Below are 26858 nucleotides of genomic sequence, written 5' to 3'. Positions count from 1 at the left end.
CTTAATAGCAACAGACCAGCTGAAAACACTGCTAATGTGGCTCAGCTCCTTCCATAGAGAGTCAGTTAGTACTCTGTGTGTGCTGCTGCTAAAGACTGAACACGAGATCCTCAAATCTGGAATATCTAGTATTGAGTTAAGTTTATAATTAAGCGTGAAGGATAATAGTCTTTCAGTTTAAGTCAGACACTGTTTTGGTGATAGTACTAACACCAAGCCTTTGCTGGAGAAAGTTCTAGTATGCCATCTCTTGTCTGATAGCTCTCCCTGGCTTAGTCTCATAATCTCTAAATTCAAACAATTTATAACAAATGAAGTCTTTATTGCAATTATATTGATAAATCCATTCATAGTAATTTCCTGCCCCCCACACCAGTGAGATTCTGGACAGGGTTCGTATATCGTCCAATTGATGTGAACTAACATTTCCCCTACAACTCTAAAATTATTGTTATAAAGATGAACATTAGAGATGGATAAAGGTTTAGATTTCTCACATAATAATGAGTCACTCTCAAAAAAATATAATAATGCACTTAAGATGTTGTTATGGTTACTAAAAACATGGCTTTAGGAATAACTACTATTTTCTTCACTTATAATTTTAATAGCAGAAATAACTATGAGAAACAAGGAAGAAAAGTTTATTAGATGCTTTAACTCATTCTATTCATTTTATATTTTGTGTGTATGTGTATAAAATCGAATTTATAAAACTGGTTAACAGTTATAAATATTAGTCTTTTCATATAATTCCAGTACAATAAATGGAAGAACAATGTCTCCAAGAAAAGAAAATCATGAATTTTCTATTCATTCTCCAAATAAGTTGCCTAAGTTTCTGTACCAGCAGCAAAGCAATTTTGTATTACAAACTTTAGTCATATAACTACTGGTTGCCATAAGCCTGCAACAGCTTTACTCCAATGGGTCCTACTGCTACAGGACACGGTAATTCCTTGAAGACCAAACCTAACTACAGACCAGTATTGAAAGCTTCCATTTGTGAATGACGTAAAGCAGGATAGAGAGCTTTGACTTTAAGCATTTCAATATCCAAATGAAGGACCATGAATGCTTATAAGCCTGAGTCCTGAGTCACAAGATGCCAAATGAACACTTTCTAGCATCCTCAAATTTAAAAATAGAGAAAGAAAAGTGTAAGACTGGCAGGCTCTGCTCACTTTCTTCTACCTATTTAAATCACCCAAAGCCTTTAGGAAACCCATTCCTAATCACTCGTGGCACATTTGTATCATATATTTGGGCACCTGATTTTATACAATTTAGCACTACTGAATATTATGCTCACGTATCTATACTTTCTACTTGCTTTAAATCCTATTATCTTCTGTCTGAATCCAACCCTAACTACTTTCTATTCCTATGTCACTAACTTAGTTCAGATGCTCTTCATCTCGTCTTGATCCCATCAATTCTTCACATTATTGCCCAAGTGATCTCCCCTGCCCCTATTTTATCATGGTACTTCTTGCTGGCCAATAGTGTCTATGAGATTAAGTTCAGATCTTTGATCTAGTATACAAAGACCTTCCCAGTCTAGTTCCAACCACATTCTTTAGCCCCATCATTCCCCCATACACATATCTACCCTATACTCTCACCACACTGAATAGATCCTGCTCATTCTCTCTGTTTAGAGAGAGTCCTTGTCAACTTTTGTCAATTCCATTTCATTCAAAACTCAGCACACAGACATTAGCTCTTTTATGGACATCTTCTCAAAATACTAGGCTGAGTTGGCCCATGGCTCTCTGCCCCAGTTTTGTTCACAGCCACATATACTTATCACAATCAGCTATATAACACTAATCAAGCTTTTAATAATTAAACTGTGATTTACTTAAGACTGGAATTTTGTTTTTGACAATCAGTGATCAAACTAACTCCCTTTGACACCCTGAATTACTCAGGAGTTCTACAGCACTCAAGATCAGGAATAAATCATGGCAAAGACTAGCACATTATACTTCTCATCAGTCTAGAATTTCCTTGCAGAAGCAGATTCTGCCAGAGTCTATTAACTGATAAGCAGTTCAACAACAGTAATCAAGTTTTCTGGAAATGAGATATCAGAAACTCAACTTCATCACAATTCTGGGAGCCTAATAATTAACCATCTCAGTTTGCAACTGAGGTCACTGCACTGTGTGATAGCTTGTCTCTAACTGCTACACAGCAGTTTGGAGCTTTTCATAGATTTTCACTTTATTGAGCAAAGAGCTAATTACCAAATTGTAGCTTTTAAATATATTACATTAAATATTTCCAACACTGTCATGCATGTCAAATTCATATTAAAACTGTAGTTTTTTTTTTTTCTCCCCTAAGTAATTCTGTTCTAATCTGAATGGACCTTATTTATAATCCTTATTTACATAAACTTTAGAAAGGATCATTTGAGATTGTGGCTACTGGCTGTACTCTGCAGACAGGCAGTATGTCAGATAGTATTAAATGAAGGTTAGAAATTCAGTGAGAACAGGTCATTCTCCTAATTGAAAGTTTAAAGAATTACTAGTTAGAGAACAAAGTTTAGGTTTAAGTTTGCCACCATAAAAGAAATAAAGATGTTTCTAGGTACCAGATTATAAACACTTAAGACTGGCAACTTTATCAAATTTAGAAGTCTAAATTCACGTTTAAAGGGTCAATTAACCATTTTAAATTTTTCTAGAGCCTCCTGCCACACTAGAGATAACAAAAGGGAAGTATTGAGCTATATCATTTTAAACACTAGAATGGAATTCATAAATCTGTATATTTCCAAGAAGTTAGAAGAACATTACTGTTATTAAGCTAAATGTTTCCCTGCATTTCCTGCCAGTCATGAGTCAATTTATTTTGCCTCTGAGTTCTAGGTTTTGATATTTAATGTTCTTTCCTGGACTGACAAAGAATCATAATACTATAAATTATTATTTTCACTATCTCTTAAGGGTTAGAGAATAAAATAGAGTTTCTTTATTGCTACATCAATAGCAATAAACCTTACATCCCAAATAAAGTACTTTTATTGAGTACTTTATATAAAACTAACTTGACTATGTAAGTAGGAGATAAAAATAATATGAAGAAATGAAACTTAGCGCTCAGGTAAAACTTTCTTTTAGTTTACAGCACATGTCACTTCCCAAGACCTCAATTACAGCTGCTAATAAGCAGCAAAAATTGTGTTGCCTTTTTATTTCTCCTTAATTTTTCAAAGACTAAAGTCAATGATTAATGAATGCCCTCAAAGTAACAATAGAAGCAAAAGGCACAGATGACCTATATATTAACTGAATCTTGTATAATTAATAAATTACAAAATACACTTAAAAAAATTCTATGTTATCTGTTTGGATTCAGTGTAATAGCAACGCTATTATTTTAAATAGATATAAACTCTTTAAAATTGTAAAACACACCAAAGGTCCATTAATTTAAACTGCTGATGTACTATTATCCTTAAATGTCACTTCTCCCAAATCCACATTAAATAACAAGACCATTTTTACATTTAATTAATAAATGCTGGCTGTCTTTGATCTGAAACATCTAAAAAAAATGCTGTGTGTCACTTTCTCCTTATTTTTCCACTGAACTCAATTTTTAAAATCCTACCTTTACACTCTTTTTCCTTTCCTACTTATGTCCTCTTTTCATTTTGAAAAGTGCTTATTAACATGTCCTCTCTTTAAAAGAAAAAAAAAATTAAAAAAAGAGGAATGAATAGTGAGAAGAATGATTAATAGCTAAGGTACTTAAGTTTTTAAACAACTTGAGGGACAGGTGGTTCATATATAAAATTAAATCTATGGGAATATAATTTATTTTTGAAATCAGGATGTGAACTTTGTAGCATTTTTAAAGCAACACAACCACAGGAAGACAAGACAGAGGGCTCCTTTGCACAATGGGAATCTTTGACTAACAACTCTGTATTGTTTTGTTGAACTTGACTCTCTTGTAACAGAATTCAACATACTATTTGTCAAAGCCATACCATCTGGACTATTAAAATAAAAGATGACATTGCATATTTACATACATAGTACATATTACATGATGTGTAAGCATACAAATAAGATAGTGTTTACTGTCATTACACTGAAATAAACAGTATATGTTTAATAAAACATACACTCAATTAGCAAATGAAAACAAGGTCAACTAAACCTATTATCACAGAATGCTTGTTTAGACACCAGATTTTAAAAACATACAGTTTTCACTCACCAAAATAATTAGAAAATACAAACAATGGTAAAAATGTTCTTTCTGCCATTAAACACAAAAATTGAAAAGCCTGCCACCATTTCCCTCTAAGCACTCCACTGAATCATGCATATCTGCTAAAAACCATAATGAATGGAAATTTGGGTTAATAAAATTAATTTCAAACAAGCAAGCTAAGTGATTGACTTACAGGATCAGCTGGTGCAATGTTAGAATCAAATTGGGTCAGAGTTTGTGAGCTTGAAGAGCGTTCACTAAATGTCTCCCACTGCTGAACAGACAGAGGAGAGACAAATCAGCATGACGAGAAAGATGGAGTAAAAGATCACTGGAGAAGATTTAGCAAAGTAATTCAGAGGTTGCACTGCAAGTTGTGTTTCACATACCTGACTAAATTACATAATTTCTATTTTTTTAATAAACATTTTATACTCATCTATGCTAGGTCTTCTTGTAATATAAGGTGAGCAACTTCACAATCAAATGTATAACAATTTATTGCAATCTCTATGGAAGAGATTCGAAGACTTCAGAATTCAATCTCAAAACACAATAGAGGAACAGAATCTAAGTGGTATAAATGGTGACAAAGTAAAAATGTAAAAGGGTCTGTCTTGACCAGAGAAAGAATAACTTCAAATCCTTCTTTTAAAATGTAAGTGTTAATGTATTGATTTGGTGATGTTACTGAATCTCCAGTATCAAACTTTTGGTCAAAACAAAAGCAAGTCAGTTTGACTTGCCAGTGCGACCCCTGAAAGATGATTCTATTATGTACGTGCACACCTTTTGTACATATGTATATTTAATAAAAATGTAATTGGGATAAAATGCAAAGAATTCTAGAATTAATATATGTTTGAGCTCATGTCAATCTGTAATCTGTAGCAAGTCAACCCCTGCAATCAGCACTAGAAACAGGACCATGCCAGACCAAAAGACAGAACTGCCAATCAGGCACCCGCCCCACCCCTGCCATGCTAGATAAATCAGAATGCGGCCACAATGAGAGCAAATCAAGCATCTGAGTATGTGTTATAATTAGAAGATGTATTTTGATATGAAATACTACTCTTCTAAAAGAGGTACACAAATGTCCTATCTCTTAAAATAGGTGGAGTGACAGCCAATGTTAATTTTAGTAAATTCCATGTTTTGAAGATCTTAGTAATAAAATAGTATACGATTTTATCAAAACTGCATTAAAATTATTACAATTTGATCAAGAATTATCAGTTGTACTCTGAAGAGGGAAAAACATCTACACATACACAATATATACAAACAGATGTTTACACACAGACACACCTACCCCATTAACCAAAATCTTCTTTTTATAATTCAGTATGGAAAAGTACACATTTTTATGCTTCAAAGTTCGACATTATTTAAAACAGTGATAATTTGAGAAGACTTGTAGAAATTAAATATTAGCAAATTAATAATGATGAAAATTATCTAAGAAAATGGCTAATACATTCGACAGCTCTGCCTACAAATTAGTTTTTAAATCATGAAAATTAAGATATACTAAGATATACTGATACATTCAAAATGTTTCTTAAATAAAGAGAACCTACAATAATTCGTTTTTAGTAAGGGATATCACTCCAGGGAAGTGACTTATTAATTGTTATAGTTTTAATAATTATTGTTGCTTGGGTACAGATGGAATTTTAAAAATCCTAATTATCTAACTGTGGGGGAAAAGTTTAGATATAGATTTTTGCCAACAAGAAGGCATTTATTTACCTATTTGGTAGCGTGAAATTTTATCTGGTTTCACAAGACCATATTTAAGCTACCTGAAGAGCAGAGGGGACACTCTTATCTTCATAACTTTAGTAAAATGGTCAAGAACACAGGTTCTGGAACCAGACTACTGAAATTCTAATAATTAGTAACACCTGTGTCACAGGACTGTTCTGATGAAGTAAATACATACGTCAAGAGCTTCTGAACAGAACTGGCACATCGAAAGTGCTCAATGTTAGGGATTATTATTAGTGTTATCCCTTACAGTGCCTTGTCCATATTCAGTGCCTTGTCCATATTCAGAGGTACTAAATAAATATTTGTTGAAAGATTAGAGCTTTGTGGTAGAAAATTATAAACACGTCTTAAAATCAATGTTAGTTTTATTAACATTTTGATTTTCCACAGAGAAAAAAATTACGACATTCATAACATTACCAAATATTACAAAATGAAACTTGCTACAAGTATTTAAAAAGAGAAAATACAACTACTTATTAAAATACAGAAGGGATTTTCATTCCTAGACTTTAGTGATCACACACAATTTTATCTAGAAAGAGGGGCTTTAAAACTGAGATGCTTTTTAAAGAGCTGCTTTTACTTATTAGCTGATATCAATGAAAAAAAAAAAAACTTCTTTAATTTGGTATTGCTTTTAAAAAATGAGCAAAAATAGTGGTTTCAAGAACAGTAACCCTACTCTATATAAAAGCCTCTTTACTACTAAATTCTTTCATGGCTTAATTCTTCCCTCCAGAAAAACAGATATAAATGGCTTTACATCTGACAGTATGACAGGTGGTATATTACATCTCAGGCACAAGTGTCTATGATTATGTCATAAAGCAGCAGCAAGTACTTTACATCTGCCAGTTACTTATGTTTTTCAACTGTCCAAAATTAAGTACTGTCTGTTTAATCCAGTACTTTTCTAGCTTTAAAAGATATAGAAAGCACAGAAGCTTAGAATTTTTTCCTAAAACTCAAGAAACTTTTATACTTGTAGCATTACCTAAAAATGATACAAAAAAATTTTAAGAAAAAACTGAGCAAAAACCACTATTTTTGCTCATTTTTTAATAATTTGTTCTCCAAGAGAACTGCTCTAATAGGCTAGAACAGCAATTTTTAACCAGTTCTATAGAGCACTAAGGTTTAATACAGGGGCCTCAGGGTGCTTTGGGAAGGCAAGGCCTCAGGGTCCCTTTTCTTATTCTAATCAAGTAGTCCTACTTTTATTGTTTTTGTTTGTTTTATGATGGAGTTGCAAAGTAATGGTGAGGAAGGGGAGTGCATCTGTCTCAAATTCTGTTTTGCATATTGTGTTTGTTCTTATATACAAGGTATCCTTAATCACTGTATTTAATAGGGTTAAATCCTTCTATTTTAAGTAAAACTAAATTATCAGGAATAGCTGGGGTTGAAGAAATACTTTGTTCACATGGGAAGCCAGAATAGTGACTTCTCCTATCATTTTCAAAGCTAAGATTCCAAATATTGTATATCACATACCAGGTTTACAGGAATGAGAAGGCAGTGCAATACAGTGGCTGCGATACAGTTGACTGAATTGCAGTCAACTGTATCGCAGCCACTGTATTACACTGTGGAAGAACTTGTGTTCAAGTCTTAGCTCTTGTTCCCTAATGGCTATGCAGTATCTTGGCCAAGACATTCACCCTTTTGACTGTTAACTGCATGCGTCTGCCCCATCTAACTCCCAAGGTTTAGGAGTGGAATGGGTGGTGGAAACCAAATGATAGTATATATGAGAAAAGGTACTTTGAAAACCTCAAAGAGTCACATAATCACAAACATTTCTCAGTCATATTTGATATGTTCTTTTAACTATGCGTACGTACTGAAAGAACCAGATGCTGAAATTAATCTGTTTGGAATGTCTTACCTTAACAAAGTTAATGTTAATGAAAGAAAAAGGAAGCTTTGCTAACCTCACTGCTCTGATTCATCTCCGGCCAAGTCTGGTTTAGTGACGGCATTGAAGGTGACTTGCTTGGAGGTGCTTCTGCAGGAGAGCCTGAATAACCTACCTCACCTGTCTGATCCCCAACGTCTGCAATTTAAAAATAAAGAAATTCTCTATAAATAATATATTTTAGTTTAGGGATATTTACTTATATAAAAAACAAACTGAAGAGTTTTACAAGTAGTAATTTATGATCTGAATTTCCTTTCCTGTTTCCAAAATAAACATTACATTTATACTGAATGTCACTGTAATTGAAAATTTTAAAAAAATTAATAAACATTTGAACAATCAGGTAGTACTTATTCTTGCTGCTTATTGTTTACTCAAAACCACAGCTTTCCATGAAAGTAAATTCATGGAAATTCAAAGAATAAATACGGAGTTATATATAATAATAATACAATAGAGCACACACTTTGAATTGTTTTCTGATAACAGGGGTGGATATGTACCAGTTCCTAAAGTGTATTTCATGGGATATTAGTAAGGTGCTTTAAAAAATTAGGCTTTCTGTTCAAATAAATTTAGGGATACTGTAATACCCTGGTGGAGCATCCCCATGCACATCTGCATATCAAAGACTGGTAAAGTCCTAGAGCTAATAAACAATTTAAATCAGTTTTTCCAAAACACAAACCTTTTATCAAATATAATCCCTCAACAGTCCTTTGGAATATACTTTGGAACTGCTAATTTATACAATTTACTCACATTTTCCCTATGATAATAAAGGGAACAGAGTTAAGGAAAGGAGGCTAATGGCTATAAATTTAGAGTTAAGTCTCCCCATTACCAAGAAGCAGAATATTTTTATAGGGCAGACAGCAGAAGGAGAGGATGAGTCCCAAGCATGAGCAACAAGCAAAGTCAATGAGCCCACACAAAACAATTTTTTTTTTATCATTAGGCTCAATGGCATTTACAGACTTCACTGAGAAAGCTACAAATCCGTAACACGATTCCGAAGTGGTTTTTAAAGTTTCACGTGGTAGCATATTCTTTTAATTAGTTAAGCCTTAATTTAAAATGTCTCAAATTCCAATTTAAAAACAGAAGGAATTTCAATGGTAACTAAATTCTCATTCCAATCTTAAATTTTACATGGCTATGAATATAATCCCAGTTTGAAAATAACATTAATTGCCAAATTAATGGGGAGTGCCTAATCTATTTAGAACTTCTATCAAAGTATGATTCTAACATCTGTCACTATCTCACTGTTGGACCATGGGCAAGTTGAATAAAACTCGAGTTTCTCCATCAGAAAGAAAAACATTTGCCATTAAATGTCAGCACTATACTTCAAATTCCTAAACAGACATACAGCCATATTATAACTTAGCAATGTATATGTTTTAACCCTTCGATCTATTCATAAGTAAATCCTTCACATTTTAGTGCCTAACATAGGACCTAATACATACTAATATTTATTTGATGAGTTAATTTTTCTGTTCTTCACTTAATTCTCCTTTATTGTCATTTTCCAAGAACCAACACTACTACTGATATTTTGAAAAGTTCTCAAAATTTCTCTTCACCTTATTCTGTTACATGACTGTCTCAAAATGCTCCCTTTTAATTACCGTGATATTATTTCTTTATAGTCATAACACAATCCAAGTTCTAATTTGCAGTCCAGCATCACATTTTTGATAAATTTTTGTTTTCTAAGATTAGGAATTGTTGCTATTTCTTTCTTAATCCTATCCCTTTCTCAATAAAAGTGTCGGAGTGGTATAGAACCAAATGAGGCAGAAAGGCTTCAGCTAATGTTCTATGAAGACCTCTTAACTCAAAGCTCTTAGAGAAAAACTAATGAAGAAATTATTTATGGTAAATAGTAGCAGCAAATTCCTCATGGGGACAGCTTGTGGTTTTTAGTGTGAACAAAAATTATGGACATTGTCTTCTATAACAAAGGGAATGGAAGTTAAGGAAAGAAGGATAATAGCTATAAATTTGGCAGTTAACTGAAACTAAAATTCTGTCAGGAGGATGGTGAATGAAGTGTCTTTAAGAGATCCCCCAAAGCAGGTGTTAAAGAAAAATAAATAAGATTAAAATAGTATTATTAACTATAGGATGATTAATTTTCAAAAAACCTATTTAAAGTCAGACAAATGTCATCTTGGGGCAAACTGGGGCCCTAGATTGCCTTTCTCTACCTCTATTATCATGTTAGTCATCTACTGACAAATTTAGGGCCAGACTGTACCCTACCCCATTATAATTTGGGATAGATTCCAGGAACCTCAGTGATTCACTGATACAAAATTGCAGTGGGTCTAGCCTCTTGAGGCTAAGAACTGAAATATTATCCATCCAAATAATTATACTTCATAATTATTTCAACAGAGTTATTTTCCTAGAGTAGCAGTTCTCAAACTGTAGACCAGGGACTCCTGGGAATCCCCACGACTCTTTTAGGGGTCTGAAAAGTCAAAACAATTTTGTAATAACTATAATAATGTTTTTTTTTTCCTCTATGTTGGCATTTGAACTGATGAGGCAAAAGCAATGGTAGGTAAAACTGCTAGTATATCAGCAAGAATAAAGGCAGCAGCACCAAAATATACCAGTTATTGTATTCCTCAGCCACACGCCTTCCAGTTAAAATAAATAAACAAAGAGACATGGCAATCTCACTGAATGTTCACAATTAAGCAGTAAAAATTATTTTTATTAAATCTCAGCCCTGAAAACATTCCTTTTTAATACTGTGTGACAAAATGGGAAATATATATACATATATTTCCAAATTTATATAATGGAGTTCCAAAGTAATACATATATTGCACTTTTGCTCCATATCAAAGTACAATGACTGTCTCAAGGAAAAGTACTTCTGGGATTCAGCTGTCTGCTGAAGAGGCCACTTCTTTCAGTTTTTCTTGAAAGGACAGCTGATAAACTATAATCGTTCAGATGTGAGTTTTAGGCATTTTCTCAAAAGTGAATTAAGTGAGCCTGTCAAATCAAGGAAAACAACTGTTTACACTACTTGTTACTAATGACAAACTCTGAAGTTTTCAAGAGAAAATTAGAATTTTGGAAAATTCTAATTTTCCATATCCAACAAGCTCAAGAACTTCTCAGCACTTAAAGACTTCTTTGATAAGGCAGACTGTAATATTGACAAATGTTTTTTTTTAATATTTTATAATAAAATATCTCAACATTTGAAAAATCTGTATAACTCAATGAACTATCATTTTACAAATGATCAAACAATGAAATGCACTATGTTTATAAAACCATGAATAAGCTAAAGATTCAAAGCGTATTCAAACTGCATAACAGAACTACGGATTTTAATGTAACAGTACAACAGCTCATTAATACGATTTCAGTTTTCGCATCGCAATTAACCTTTAAGAAATTACCATTTGTTGACTTTGGGTATAGTACCAAAGAATATCCATAATTATCTGAAAACAGCCTTTCCTTTCACTATGTGAAGCCAGATTTTGTACTGGAGAAAAAGACTGGCAATCTTTTTCTACAAAGGGCCAGAAAGTAAGTATTTAGGCTCTGCGGGCTATATTGTCTCTGTTGCACTATTTGACTCTGCTGTTGAAGTGCAAAAGCAGTCATGATCATTCATAAAGGAATGAGCTTGGCTTGTATTCCAATAAAATTTTATTAATATACACAGAAATTTGAATTTCATATAATTTTCATGTGTTACAAAATATTGTTCTTTTTCTTTCCTAATGATTAAAAAGAAAAAACACATAAATACTTTTTCTTGTGGGCTATACAAAAATAGCAGACTAGATCTGGCCCTCAGGGCTTAGTTTGCCAATCCCTGATATACCTCAAATAAAATAATATATCCAACAGCCTGAATGCAGAAGCAAATATGAGAATCTAGCTGTCTTCTTCTAAAATAGATATTAAAGAGATTTGTAAAAATGTATAACAATGCCACCCTTTTCATAATTTATTTTTTATTTTAAAGAATATAGTTATTTTTCTAAAAACATCTATGCTAACATTTAAGGGGTTCATTATTGTTATTTTTAAAAAGCCATAATTTTTTAATTTATCAGTTTTAATTTCTCATAGGGTAACTACTGATAGATCTAAGTCATATAAAAGAGGCTCTTAGGGGTCTATCGTAAGTTTTAAGACTGTAAACGGGTTCTAAGACTAAAAAGTTTGAAAAATCACTAGAAAACTCAAAAATTATTTCTGGAATTAACAAAATTATATAGTGTTTCCTACTTCATATATAGAACAAATGGCAGTAGAAAAAGAGCAAACTACCTATGTTTTCTAGAAACTAACAGTCATGAGCATTAGGTCTGTAAATAAAACTATACCTCCTTCCACTTGGCTCCCTAGAAATACTCCAACAAAGAGCTTCATGCCTGCCCAACAAAAGCTAGTCTTTAAGACTGTTATCCTCGCGGAGGCAGGGGTGTAGTTTTACTCTTACCTGATGCAGTGTTCCAACCTAGCCTCCTGCTGGAACACTGTGTCAACCCTGCCTCCCTCCTGAGGGTTCTGCTCTGCCCCTGACATCATCAGAGCATCAGGGCTGAAAAAGAAGAGCATGAGCCTAAATTATTTGTTAAAGTCAACCCCAAAAGGGCTTTTATGCAAAAAAGTATTTTCATGTATAAAAGTGTGTCTGGAAGACACAACCCTGTGTGATCATACTGATGTATGGTCAGTCTACATTTAAAAGTTAGTAATGTGTGAAAATTAAATGAGTGCAAACTATATTTTCAGGATCACACTAGAAAATAAAAACATTGTGCATAGTTTTCATTCTTGTGCCTCCAAAGACTGTGAAAAGTCCACAGATTCAGTTCCATACATTATACCTGCTGAACTACCTTTCTTAAAGAGCTTCAGTTTTTATCTAGGTTTATAAGCTATCCATCCTAAACTTCTTTTATTTTCTTAGTATGATACTCAATATACTAAAAAATTATTTCAAAAATGACTCCCAGCTATTATGAATCTTATAGAAATATATACTCTCCCTAAGGTCTTATGATTTAAAACTTATTTTGCTTTCATGTAGCAAAACCTGTAGGAAGAATTCTTTAATCATAAAGGTTTGAGGTTCCAATCTCATTTAATAGCTTCATCAAAACTATATCTTTTATTTATTTGAAATGTCAATATTATTCTTATAAGAAAAAATATTTAAAATAAAGAATAAACAAATTTCAATAAATTTTAAGCCTTCAAGGGAAACTAGAAATAGTACCCTTTTCATTCATACTTAAAAGCGGGATAATCGATGAATATGCAGAAATAAATTAAGACTTAATTTAAGATGCTTTATTTTGAATATTAAATGCATCAAAAATTATATTCTATTTCTAAAATTAATTCCTATTCTCCCAACACTCTGTAAAATGGAAACTTAGTAAGCAGACCTTAAGAAGGTCTATGTAGATGTCTATCAGTTCTAAATTAAAATTAAAGATTAAAAAAGAAGTAAAAATGTGTCCAACAAAGTTAAAATAAAGCATTCACCCAAAATATTTAATTTAACTGTACTGGTTGACTTTTTTTGGCAGTACTAATCAACATTTTAGAGCAACTACTACTTGACTTGGTTATTATCCTTCAAAGAACATTACCTACAGATATACAGGAGGTTCCCATTATCCAAGGATAGCTAAAAGGGAAACAGTCCATTTAAAGTTAATCACTTAAAATAAGAACTAAAATTTCATTAAGAGAAAAAGAAATTTAATTGGGGCTTTGTCTTCAAAATTTACAGAGAAAATTGTGAAAAGGAGTATAAAAAACAAAGAATGAAAAATGTTGAATTTTGTGGGTACAATTTGGTGGTGAAATTAATAAAGGCATGAATTCAGGCGCTGAACATTTACTGAGGGCCTATATATAAATACAGTGAATAAAGATACAGTATTGAGCCTATATATACTGAGGGCCTATATATAAATACAGTGAATAAAGATACAGTATTGAGCAAGAAGACAAGGTTCCTGTTTCCATGAAGTTTTCTTTCAAACAAGACAACAGACATCCTTCACTTCACTTTCTACTTTTACAACACGATAGTATGAAAAAAAGGTAATTTCTGCAAAAAAATATAAAGGTGTCATTATTCTCAAAGACTCTTACTAATCCACTGATATTTAAACTATAATCTTTTAATGCCCCTAGTGTGTCATCTTGTAAAGATTTTCTCAAGTATTAATTAGCCTTGTTTGTCAATGTCTTCGCCAGGAATTTGAGACGTTCTAATTATTCTGACCAACTTCATTAAATAGTACATCTTTGCCAAATATTTGCAATTGTACTCATCTGATTAGCTATAATACCCAACTATCTGGAGAGAAATGCTTCTAGTGTTAAGACTGTATATGTACGTGTATGGCGGGGCGGGGGAGGAGGTGTGTGGGCGGGGTTGGGAAGCAATCCCTTAATTAGAAAGTTAATGATCAACATGAGTGCCTATTTTCATTATTCTTTCCTTTGCAACTAATAGCACTTTGAAAGTGAATTTTCAAAAAACGATTCTGGGTTCTTTGTACAAAACAAAGCTGTATGTAGATACATGTCCACTGCAGCACTGCTTTAAATGTAAAGCCAAGAAACTACCTCAAAATCCATCAATAAGAAACTAGTTAAATTAAGGTACATTAATATTATGGAATACATTGTATGATAAAGACTGTAACAGCCCTATATGTAACAAAGTGCAAAGATGTCCAATATTACAAGAAAAAAAAATCAAGGATATATAGTGTGAATACACTTGTGTAAAAACAGATATCTGCAAGTGTAAGCTTTTATACATTAAAATTTTCTGGATGAGTACAGAGAAACTCAACAGTGATTATTAACTCACATCAAGCTAGTCTCAATTATAAATTTTTAAGTGAATTATTCATAAAAAATCTCTGGCTTTTAAAACCATTCATATGAGAAGTAACTTCTAGAGTCTGGAGATCTGTGTTATGTGCCATATCAACAACAATGAAGACTTGCTCAAATTTACTGTATAAAGAAAGCAGTGATTATGGAGGAGACAGAATGGGGAGCACATTCCTTTCCCTCTTTGAGCATCTTAGTACATGCCTGGCAAAGGGCTAGATCCGCATTTCCTTTTTTTAAAAGAAACTCATAGTGGTAGAAAGAAGAAAAATGTCCAGGATTCACTGTGATACGTGCCATAATAAACAGCACACAGATGCTATGAGAGATCAAAAAGACAGAAATTACTCTGTAAGACAGAAAAGTTTCACAGAGGGGGTATTTATGATAAATTTTCAGGTCAGCCAAAAGAAACAGTTTGGGTGTTTCCCCTTTAATTGTGAACGTCTAAAAACACAGCTATTTAAAAGGATTTTTACAGATATTGATTGCTTCACTGTCACATGACAATTTCTACATTCAAGGGACTATGTGGCATACCAATCTCAGGCTTATGATAGCTGAGCGAAAAAAGGTTAAGCAATTCCCCCCAACCAAAATTAACAAACCTGCAAATTTGTAAGTAGGCAAAGCAAATTTGAACCTAATATCGTATGGTCAAATGTTTATAATAAATTTCATCAGAAAACCATATAGATTATGGTGTAATGGGAAAAAACTATCTGAGTCTTAGATACTTATAAAATTACAGTTCGAGCAATAGTGTACAGATATACGCAGGCAAAAAATCAGCGTGGCTCTGCTAAACAGATCTAACAGGTATAAAAAGACAAATACCGAGAAAAGAACCTCTATTTGAATCATCGGCCTTAAAATTCAGGCAGTACATCAGTTTACAAAGCACAGATTTTATTTAAATAAATAAAAGAAAAGAAAAAGACGACATGCAAAAGCCAGATTCACCAATCTGAACACATAACAATCTAAACAGATAATAGAATCAGACAAGTCTCTAGAAAATGACATAACAGAATAAGCTTGACTTAAATTATTTTTTTGTATTACCATGCTATTGGTCTTCAAAGGATAAAAGTCATAGAAAAACTCTAGGTACAAGGCCTAATTTTTAAATCAATAACACAGCAAGTCTGTTGCTACCACAATATCTTCCCTTCTGACTACTATCAAATAAACTAAATGAAGTTCTTTTTGTTTACTTCTTAATTAGGTAAATCAAAGTATTCTGAAAGCAAAATTATCCAACAAAAACCATTAGCTTTCAGCTCAAGTTAGAGGTTGACTGATGCCTAATAACTGAAACCTAGGATTCTCATAGGATAATGTTTCTAAAAACTAAAACCAATGTTAAATTTTTAAATCAACATACTAGTTGATAAAAAGGTCAGTGTAAAAGTCAGGTCCTGAAACATGAATGGCATTGAATCCACATTTCAGATGGAGAAACAGAAAGAAAAAAATAGAAACAGAGAAAAATGGCTAGAACTTGCCCAAGGTCATAGGAGAATTAGCAAAAGTAGACTCTTGTCTCAGATTCCTGACTCTAAGGAGACCGTTATCTTTGTGACAGTAATAACATGCATATGATTCCTACTGTGTAATTTAGGAAATTAAATCAGATCATATGCATTTCTGGGTTAAATATATGCTGCCTAATAGATGAATGCCCTTTTGACTTCTCTTTTAAAAGTATAAAATTCCTTCTATCATAATATCCAAAAGAGAATTTAGTTAGAAAAACCAAAGACAATAATTTAGTTGTAATTAGACTCATTAACATTACATTTCTTTTTATTCATTCACAATTTAAGAAAAATGTACTCATTTTTTACCCCTTATATTCTTGTTTCCTTTAAAATAAAGCTACCAGTAAATATAAGCATTTACAAAAGCATGTAAACATGATAACAATACAGCATTATCTACATCAAACACAAAATTTCCAGATTTCTTTAGAGTATGAAGAAACTGGCTTTTTAAAGGAAAATGCATGTGGACTGCAAGGCCTCATGATAAACCAGACGTTTCCCTTAAACAAATGAAGGTTCATTAAATGGAAAATGCTGATAATGAAGACAGGCTACTTTATCTACATCAGACAATATAAAATGCAATTAAAAGAAGGCAAAATAAGACACTGAAATGCTCTTCAAATCGCATCAAGTAACAAGGTGTAAAGTAAAATAGTGGCATATATTCTTCATCTCTTTGTTTAAAGCTGACTAAATAAGACAAACCATTAATCCAAGTTCAGCCTGTATATGTTATTCTCATGGTAAATTGACATGCACTTGATTAAATGTCTATGCTCTTAAGCTAAGTTTTAACATCTACCTTGATTTTGCTTTAAGAACCTAGTCTTATTTATCAAGGCATGCAGTCAGGTCTCTTTAAGCTCCTGATCTTACCTGCTGAATCTTCCAAATCAATCAGTTTGGGCATTAAACTTTCAGGGAGTTTTTCTGGTAAGTCATAGCCATTCTTCCTAGCAACTACCAGATGAAAAGCAGCACAAAATTCATCCAGTGTCAATGCTCCATCTTTATCAAAGTCTGAAAGTTCCCTAGAAGACAAACTTATTATGAATATAATCATATTCTGCTTTGGATCCCTTTACGTCTCAAAAAGGAAAAAGAGAGCTCTTTTCTCAGAAAAAGTGCAAACCTTCAATAATTTAAAAAATCTCATAGATGGGAAGATGTGTAACAAAGCAAATATAGTAAAGTGTTAACTGTAGAATCTAGGCAGTGGGCATATGGGTGATTCAACGCACAATTCTTTAAACTTTTCTACAAGCGCGACATGAAATTTTCAAAATAAAATGCTAAAAAATAAGGTCACCAAAAATGACCTTTAACTATGTATGTCTAGCAACAAGATTTAGTTGAAGTCGAGTTTATTTAATAAGAATTTTTTTAAACTTTATTTTTATTGTAATTAGGGGTCTATATGTATGTACTTTAAAGTATCAGATAGAATTACAAGTCTTGATACAAAAAAACAGCAGCCCCACCCAACTATCCTTCCATTTCCTAGATGCAGGAGAGATCATTTTTATATTTAACACCTTAAACTATAAATAGTAATGTATGTGTTGCTAGTTCTTGATTTTTGGTTTTAGACATTATCTACCTACCTCCTACTATAGCACTCTATACTACTAAAAACCCTATTAACAAAATTTAGGATACAGAGAAATTTGTTTAATATAAAGTAGACACATTTATGTTTACCTGATAATTGTTTCTGAAAAGTAATTTGTGATTGTAATTTGTATTTTAATGGTCAATTCCAACTACATAACAACTATCCTGAGTCTTACGTCTGTATTTAAATGGGTGCTAAGCACTGTTCTTAAATTCATGGCTCAGTATAGAACTTACTGAACTTGTTTAAAGCCAAATGAAATAAATATAACATTGTATGAGCAAACTAGCTTTTATTCCATGCATTATACTAGCAATAAGAAACAGCTGATATAGCTTTAAAAATTTTTAAAATTTAAAGAATTACTGTGTCCGTATCATTTAATTCTTTGCTAGAGAGAGAGCTGACTATTTTAAAATACTGAGTTTTTAAGAATATTCTTGAAAAGATTATTCTGTTTGTGTTTTAAGGTTCAAAATCTACCTGCTAGAAATTCCTTTGAAATAACCCATATTACACAACTAAAAATATGCCACACTTACCAAATATGAGAAAGTTCAAGAATAGGAAGCTTTGATTTTGTAAAAAACTCTTTAGCTGCAGATCCTGAAATATTAAAACACTGTTGTTTAATGTTATTCTGAACTTACAGATTCAAGAATAAAACACATTAAGAATCTTAAGACTTTTTTACTGAAAAAAGGTCACCTTGACATGTGTATATGTCATGTTTTTGGTCTCCAGTGATTATAAACTCTTTTTAGACAAACAATTTGAGAATTATCTTTTATAATCCCTGACCAATAAAACCATGTCTTTGAGATTATGAAATTGAGACTCTGAACCGTCCCATCTAGAAGAATTTGTTTTTAACAACTCACCTGGAATAAATCCGTTTAGATCAGGCTGAATGGTTTTAAACTGATTTACATAATACTGTCTTTGTTCATCTGTTATTTTCCAGGGATCATCATAACTACTGGATTGCCTACGAATTTCATTGGCAGTTGTAGCTGATGCTACAGTTCGTACTGTTGTCTGGTCCTGTAATGAAACATTTTTTTCCTCAGTACAGTATCTATCTACATGATTATATGGACCAAGATTGCTAGGTTACTTATTTTTGAAAGTAAAACTTACTTTTTGTGGATGTTTTAAAATATAAGAAGTCTTCACAAACTCATCAGCAAACCACATATCTATAATGAGGTTACTGAATGTTTTTGGACAAGGATTATATAAATGTGTAGAATGACAGCAATATGTAAGCAACAAAAAGTTATGAAAATGTGCTAAGAAAGCCAAGCGAATATATTCCTAGATGCTGAAAATTTTCAAAAGTTCACTAAGGAATTAGAAAATCAGCCAAAACTTTTAGTGAAACATTCCAATGATAAAGGCACAGAGTTTTGTTTTGTTTTTTTAATGAAAGAGTGAACTTGCATTTATAAATCTGCAACAGCAAAATATAAAAACAATGATTGCAGCAACACTCTGAATGAAGCAAATAAAAATGCAATACCAATAAAATGTCACACCTGGACAGAAGCAGGATGCATGGTTAAAAGAGTACTGGTTGGTGGAGTATCTGCAAAACTGACCCAGTTTTCTTGAGGTGGAGGTGGAGAATGCCCTGACCACACTGCATCACCAGCAGAAGAACCTAAAAGTAGAATAGGTAAACATGCTGACTCACTTTTGAAGAAAAAATTTACCAGGTTTTTTTATAATAGCAATTCACTATGCACATATTATAAAAGTTTTCTTTAAAATTCTAGCTTTGAGGAAATGTTAATTTCCCAAAAAAGTGGAATATTTTCTGTCAATTTAAAATTATACCTCATTTAAGTCTTTTAAATTGTTACTGTGGTTTCTTTATCAATGATGAAACTTATATTATTATTGATTATATCAATAATATAATATATACCCAATATTCTGAAAAATAATCATTTATTCATTTTACCTTCAAAGAATCTGTTATCTCTAAACTTCTGTCTGAGCATCACAGATATAGGTAAATGAAATCACCACTGTTCAAAGTGATATAACTATTTAGAAATTTCCACAGGTGGTTTCTGCTTCTATTTAAAGTACTTAACTTATAATTAAAAACTGTCTTGGAGGCAACCCTTAAAGGAATGTTATCAAGTTCCTTCGATTAACAACCTTTATTAAAGGAATGATACTTCCAAAGAACTTCTAACCTGTTTGTGCTTCACCAAAGGGAGACCAAAATGGCCCTGGTCCTGCAAGAGGCCTCTCACTATTTCCTCCACTGGGATGACGGTTGTGCTTCCTCCATGTGTGTGGAGAAGCTGGTGGGGACTGCTGTGGTGAAACTACTGGGGACGCGGGTTCCTAGAAAGAGTATTATTATTTTTAAATTCAAATTTTAAGACAGCATTTTCATTATTAAGGCACTCAGTAAATGTTTTTGTGTAAGCATCTACACAGTACGTCAATTGATAATACTGACGTGCACGTGACTACCTGTTGATCAGCAGATGTACGAGACTGGACAGTATCATGGCTTACGGATCCCTTTTTCACTTGCCCCCTGCCAGGTGGTGGGGGAATTACACCAGAATAAGACCCTTGATTTTCAGAATCTGAAGAATATGAGGCTGCATGACGAGATTCCTGTTCATTCTTTGAAGCAACAAATCTTGGCAGAGGAAGGTCCTTTACTGTTAACCACAAAAATAATTATTACTTTAAAATAAAAAGGACACATACCTTAAAAAATGAAGAAATAAATTAGATATTAGAGAGAATTTTTGCAAAAACTGATACAGAAGCAAGTAACACAAAATGTCTATTGCTAAAAAACTCAGACCATCATCTCCCTTAGCTTGTTTAGCTATATTAAATGTCCATTGCATTTCTAGTCTTATGCTTACATTTTATATTTATCTCATCTCATAACCTTATCAACCCTGCAAAGTCCCTATTTTACAGATAAGGAAACTGAAGCTGTGAGATGCCATGATGGTTGATAATTAGTAACTGACAGGATCTAAACCCAGGTCAGTCTGACCTCAAAGCCTAGGCTGTTTCTGCTCATACTGATTCTCTAAAGATGTTAAGAGTTCTAAGTAAAGAAAAGAATATGTCCCTAAGTTTGAGACTAGATCAACCTAGACATTTTTAAGGCAGAAATTCTTAAAAATATCTTACTGTTCATCTACCAAGGACACAGTAAAAGGGGTTCAATCTATCCACTTTAGTCTGGTTTATTTCACTCCTACAGGTAGTTACACAACATCAATTGTTAAATAGAGAAGAAGAAAACAAAGACAATTTCTCTGCAGTAACTCATATTTTAGACTAGAATAATACAGCAGCAGAATCAACTTTAGAAGAAAGTATACTTCCCTCCATTGTGATTACCTGCATTTCTCCTCAGAATCTCCACACTAAGGAGGGAAAGTATTAAGATTATTCGGTATTTATGTAGAATTCAAAATTACCTGAAAAGAATGTAAAGTCTCAACTCTTGAAAAATGTGTGGCAAACCAGAGGTCCACAATGAAAACCTCCGACTGACTGGTCAACTAAGCTTGGTACTTAAAACTATTGTATAAAAATTCCAGCATTACTGAAAACCTCAAGTTTTCTCTTTCTCCTTTTCCTTATGAAAACCACTGAACTCCGCCCGCATTTAAGGGCCGACCTTATAGAATTTCCATCTACTTCAACATAAAAAGGCTCCAAATAACAGAAAAACTATCCTAGATGATACTTAAAAGGCAGTCAGATGTCTGTAACTAGGTTTTAGTCTGCCAATATTTTAATATTGTTTCTATCAATCAGAAAGTTTTGGTTAACAAATTATTTTCTAATTTTATATGGAGCTTTCATAGCCTTCCTAAACAAGACATAAAGTGTAATGTTGCTTTATACTTAGTAGAAAATATAAAGAAAGCATATATAAAGATGGTTGCTACATTTCATCATTTACACCTTGATAAAATTATTCACTTAAATTCTAAGCAATTCTTAGTGCATTTATTTCAAAAAATACCATTTTAAGTTTATATATCATCAAATATGTATGAAGTACATATATGCTATAACATTTATGATAGATATATTTTCTAATATTCACAAATAAAGAATGGTGGTAAGAATAAAGTTATGACACTTAAGGTCATAAATGGCACTATAATATCAGAAACTCAACAGTTCTCCTGACTTTTCTTCTAGATCAGAAATCTATCTTCATTTCAATTACTAATGTATCCCATATTTACCTGTATTAATACTTTCCACTCTTAAAGGAAAACCAGACTGGGCAACAGCTACAAGTTTCAAAGCAATATAGAACTGACTCCTTCCAAAATAACCAAGTCTTGTTGCACCACAAAGCTCCATAATCTATAAAAGAACACAATGTTAACATTAAGAATATTACTAATTATTTAAATACGTAATTGTCTAATTTCTGTTGATAACTTCTCCAAAATACATATTGCATATTACTCTCAAATGACAACTAACTACAAGTTTCAGGTTTATGTGACTGAAAATAAAAAGAGACTGACCTTACAATAAGAAGGTTACCATTCCCTACTTATTAAAATCCATGTGATAAGTAATTTTATTTTATTAGAATAACTATTTTTTCTAAAGTGTCATATTTTTTAGAAACAATGTACCATTCACTCTTCTCCATCAACTTCTCCAATACAAGAGCTATGCAACTAGATTATGCAGCCATTTAAAATAATAGTCATAAAATGACATATTAAGTGGGAAAAAATCAGGACACATAATTTTAACCACATAAACACAAATTTGAAAACAATCAGCTATATAAAAATTCTATCAGCAATTTTGTTAAGTGAGATTAAAAGTTGGACTTTTTCCTCATTTGCCAGATTGTGGTTATACTCTTTCCTTTAAAACAACAAATTGTGTTTGCTTGCTTTGTATTTTTAAAGCATCAAGGCTTTCAAAGAGCTATGTATCCCATATACCAGTCATTCTAGCCACCCAACAAATATTTCTGGATTGGCTATAGCAATTAGGTATAAGACTAGAAAAAAGAATTTTAGGTTACAAGAATTATAACTCCAAAAGGTGGAGTAGATGTCTACGATAAAGACATTATAATCCTAAAATAAGCACTAAGTATCCTTGTCTCAACTTCTCAAATAAATAAATTCTTATAGAAACAAAGTATATTTACTGTTTTCTTTTCCCAAACACACTCAAAGGAAGATTAAGGTACCTCAGATGTTGTGATATTAAGTCAAAAGTATGTATTTACTAGAATTTCAAAAAGCGCCTGCAAGTGGTTAAGCAATATATTGCAATAACAATAAGCATTTATTTACATGCACAAGAATACAGTCATTTTTGCTGAGACTGATGAGCTATAGAAGTCCCATGAAAGGGTATTGCCTTTGCGTAAATTTAAAAGGACGAGGGGGATAAAGAGGCAGGTTTACATTAAAAAAATTATGAAGAAAAGGAAGGCTATGCAGGCATTTTGTTACGATTATTGTCCTTATCTACTATCCTTTACCGCTCATTTGGCACAAGTAATCATTACACATCTTAGATGTTTTTGTTTATAAAACAAAGCATCTAAAATATGCCAGGTATATGCTACCTAAATGGAGGACCTAAAAAAAAAACGTAGTGTATTTATCCTTGTTACATCCGTTCCAGGTGCCTGTGGGACACTCAGGGGAAGATACCCTGGGAACAGTTAGAGATGCAGAGGTAGCATTCAGAAGAAGGGAGCACACTGAGAAAATGGGCTCCATACTTGGGAAGCAGACAATAGGTGATGACTGCAGCTGGGGGAGTAAATGAGATTGGCAGCAAGCCCAGAACGGTGAAAGAAAATCCTAAAGAACACCAAAACCTGAAAGACAGGTACAAAAAGGAGCCTATGAAAAAGGGAAGGGGAAAATGTACCAAAAGGAGAAGCAAACTAAACTTACCATAACAACAAAACAATAAAATTAATTATGGAATAATCGTATGAGAAAACACTGCTTACAGTATTATGAAAACAAAAAGGATACGAAACTATAAATAAATATAATCCCAATTTTATTAAGATATGTACATATAAATGGCAGTGAATATGCCAGTGTTTATTTCTGGGTGCTGAGAGTAAGGGACATTTCTGTGTTTTCTTTACACAAGTCTGTATTTATTACCAAAAATATAATAATATAATTGCTATATCACTATAATATACTTAAATCATAAATTTTAGAATTTCCAAAAAGGAGAAATAGTGGAGTTAAATAAAAAAGGGAGAAAACTGTACTCTATTTTTACAATTAGGAGATTTTTGATAACTCGAGTTGTTGCAGAGATGTGGCAGGGTAAAATCGAGTTTGCAATGCATTAAGTTATGAATAAACAGGAGGAATTTAAGTGGAAAAACAGGTACTAAACAGGTTAAGATGCTTGACTCTGAAAGAAAGTTTAGAAGGGTAACTTTGCTTCTCCCTAAGTCTCAGAGCCTAGTCAGTGAAAGAACTGGCTCTAGAAACCAGGTCTTTTTACTCCAAAAGCGTGGCTCTTTCTACAGTGGTCAGGAGAGCAAGGAAGGATACTACCTTTCTACTGTGTCAGACATAATAAAATTTAAGAGTTTGTATGCCAAAATGCTACACCAGGAAGCAGGAAAAGAGATTTGAAAGTGGAGGTAAAAAGGACTCAAAGGCAATATTTGCAGTTATTTCACCTAAAACATTCACTTTATTGCCCAAGTCAGGCATGTGTGTCGCTGATTCTCTCTCCAAGCTACTCGAGTTGAAGGGGCCACAAGCTCTCAAAGTAGGATAGGAGGAAAGGAGCTATAACATACAATTCACACACACACACACACACACACACACACACACACACACAATTGATAAAACAGTATCACGAAGTCTGATTTATCATCACAATCTTGTGAATCAGACAAAATTTTTCTCTTAAGGAATATCTGGAACAAATTACTAAAAATGAAACTGCTGGACTAAAGTATACATACGTTTAAGAAGACATTAGCTACTGACAATTGCCTTTCAAAAAGGTTACTGAAATTTATTCTCCCACTGTCAATACGAGGGTGCTTGTTTCTCATCTTTTCTCCAGTAACCTGAAAAACCACTTGCACACTTTTATGTATTATCTCTGGCTCCCTATGTTACACAGTTCTGTATAGCTAATCCTGGACCTATTTTTTAATTACTTTAGCTTTATAATATTAAAATATCTGATAGGATTAAGCCAAGCCCTCAATTTTTTAAGAATTTCCTGGGCTATTCTCTTTTATTATGATTTTTTATGGTGACATTAGTTAACGAAATCTAGTTAAGTTTCAGGTGTACAACTCAACAGTAAGGCATATATATTGCACTGTGTGTTCACTGCCCATAGTTCAATTTCTTTCTGTCACCACATATTTGACCTCTTTTACCCCATCTACCCCACCCCTCTGGTAACCACTAGTCTATTGTCCATGTTCATGTGTCTGTTTGTCCTGTTTGTTTGTTGCTTTTGGGTTTATATCTCACATGTAAGTGATGTCATGTGGTTTTCAACATTTTCTGTCTAGCTTATTTTGCTTAGCATGATTATCTCAAGGTCCATATCCATATTGTCACAAATGGCAGTATTTTATCTCTTCTTATAGCTGAGTAATATTCCATTGTGTGTATGTACCATAGCTTCTTTATGCAAGCATCTACTGTAGGACACTTCAGTTGCTTCCATGTCTTGGTCATCATGTGGGCTATTCTCATATTATTCTTCCAAATAATCTTTAAAATCATCTATCAAAATAAACTGATTTGAAATGAGATGTCAATCTATTTAGTCTCATTCCTAATTTTAACAAGATGACTTCTAGTGTTTTATCATTAAGCATGATACTTACTGGCTAACACCAGAACACCTTTGTTAAGAAACTATTCAGCTAGTTCACTCATCTAGAGTTTTGTTTTGAGGTTTATATTTTCAAAAATTACAAACAGATGTTAAATTTATTGTGTGAATTTTTGGGCAGAAAACTAAAATTCATAATTTTTCTCTTTAGTCTATTAATATTAAGACTTCTATTAACAGAGTTCCTAACATCGAACCATCTTTTGATCTCTGGAATGGACTTCATTTAGTCATGGTGTAGTACTTTAAAATATTAATACTTAACAAAAATTTAACCACAATCTTAAAATGATTAAGCTTTAAAATAAAAAAGAAAACTAAATATGAAAGGTTTGGAATCGGTGTTATATTGGCAATGTAAATACAACTAGTAAAGCTTTATTTTTTTCTCTCTCTCTGGTCTGTAACACTTTAAATAGATTAGGAATTATATGTTCCTTAAAGATTTGGAAGAATCCACCTATGACACAGGGTGGACATTATCTTTAACATATGTCTCCACGTTATTCCACGTTATCTGGTATAAACTAGGTTTTCCATCCCTAAAATACTTTATAATTTCCTAGGACATCATTTGTCACCTCCGAATTTTGAAATTTATTATTAATTCATCATTATTCAAAGCAGTCTCATTCTTTTAATTACTACTCTACGGTCGTTTCCCCTTAGTCTAAATTATACATATTTGTGTGTCTGCTCACTCTTTCTCTAGCAGGGAGAACCACTTAAAGCTCTTGTTAGAATACAGATTCCCAGAGTCCTTCCATTAGATTCTAACTAACCTAGGAAACCCAGGGCCAGCTAGTGGTGGCTGGTATACTATTGATAGTTACTGAAAACTATTAAGCTTTATTTTTTTAACATCATAAAATGTACATGCTCATGATAAAATAAATAAAATGTACTTAAGGATACAGAAATAAAA

General features: G+C 32.7%; 1 protein-coding gene across 6 annotated transcripts in view; it reads right to left on the bottom strand.

The window, feature by feature from the left end:
- Positions 1-26858, bottom strand: part of REPS1 (RALBP1 associated Eps domain containing 1) — a 71999-nt gene that overhangs the window by 14513 nt on the left and 30628 nt on the right. For 2 of the 6 annotated variants that reach the window (XM_039869766.1, XM_039869764.1), the window contains exons 2-10: positions 22285-22408; positions 20522-20718; positions 20236-20389; positions 19567-19691; positions 18910-19072; positions 18571-18634; positions 17290-17444; positions 7953-8074; positions 4433-4513 (exon numbers count right to left, since the gene is read on the bottom strand). In XM_039869766.1, coding sequence (XP_039725700.1) covers positions 4433-4513; positions 7953-8074; positions 17290-17444; positions 18571-18634; positions 18910-19072; positions 19567-19691; positions 20236-20389; positions 20522-20718; positions 22285-22408 — 1185 coding nt within the window. The remainder of the gene's footprint in view (positions 1-4432; positions 4514-7952; positions 8075-17289; positions 17445-18570; positions 18635-18909; positions 19073-19566; positions 19692-20235; positions 20390-20521; positions 20719-22284; positions 22409-26858) is intronic. The other 4 variants (XM_039869768.1, XM_039869769.1, XM_039869765.1 and 1 more) reach the window with 3 other exon arrangements.

The sequence above is a fragment of the Pteropus medius genome, unplaced genomic scaffold (genome assembly GCF_902729225.1).
Source record: "Pteropus medius unplaced genomic scaffold, Ma_sr-lr_union100, whole genome shotgun sequence".
Lineage (NCBI taxonomy): Eukaryota > Metazoa > Chordata > Mammalia > Chiroptera > Pteropodidae > Pteropus > Pteropus medius.
This window is presented reverse-complemented; position numbering and strand designations above follow the sequence as displayed.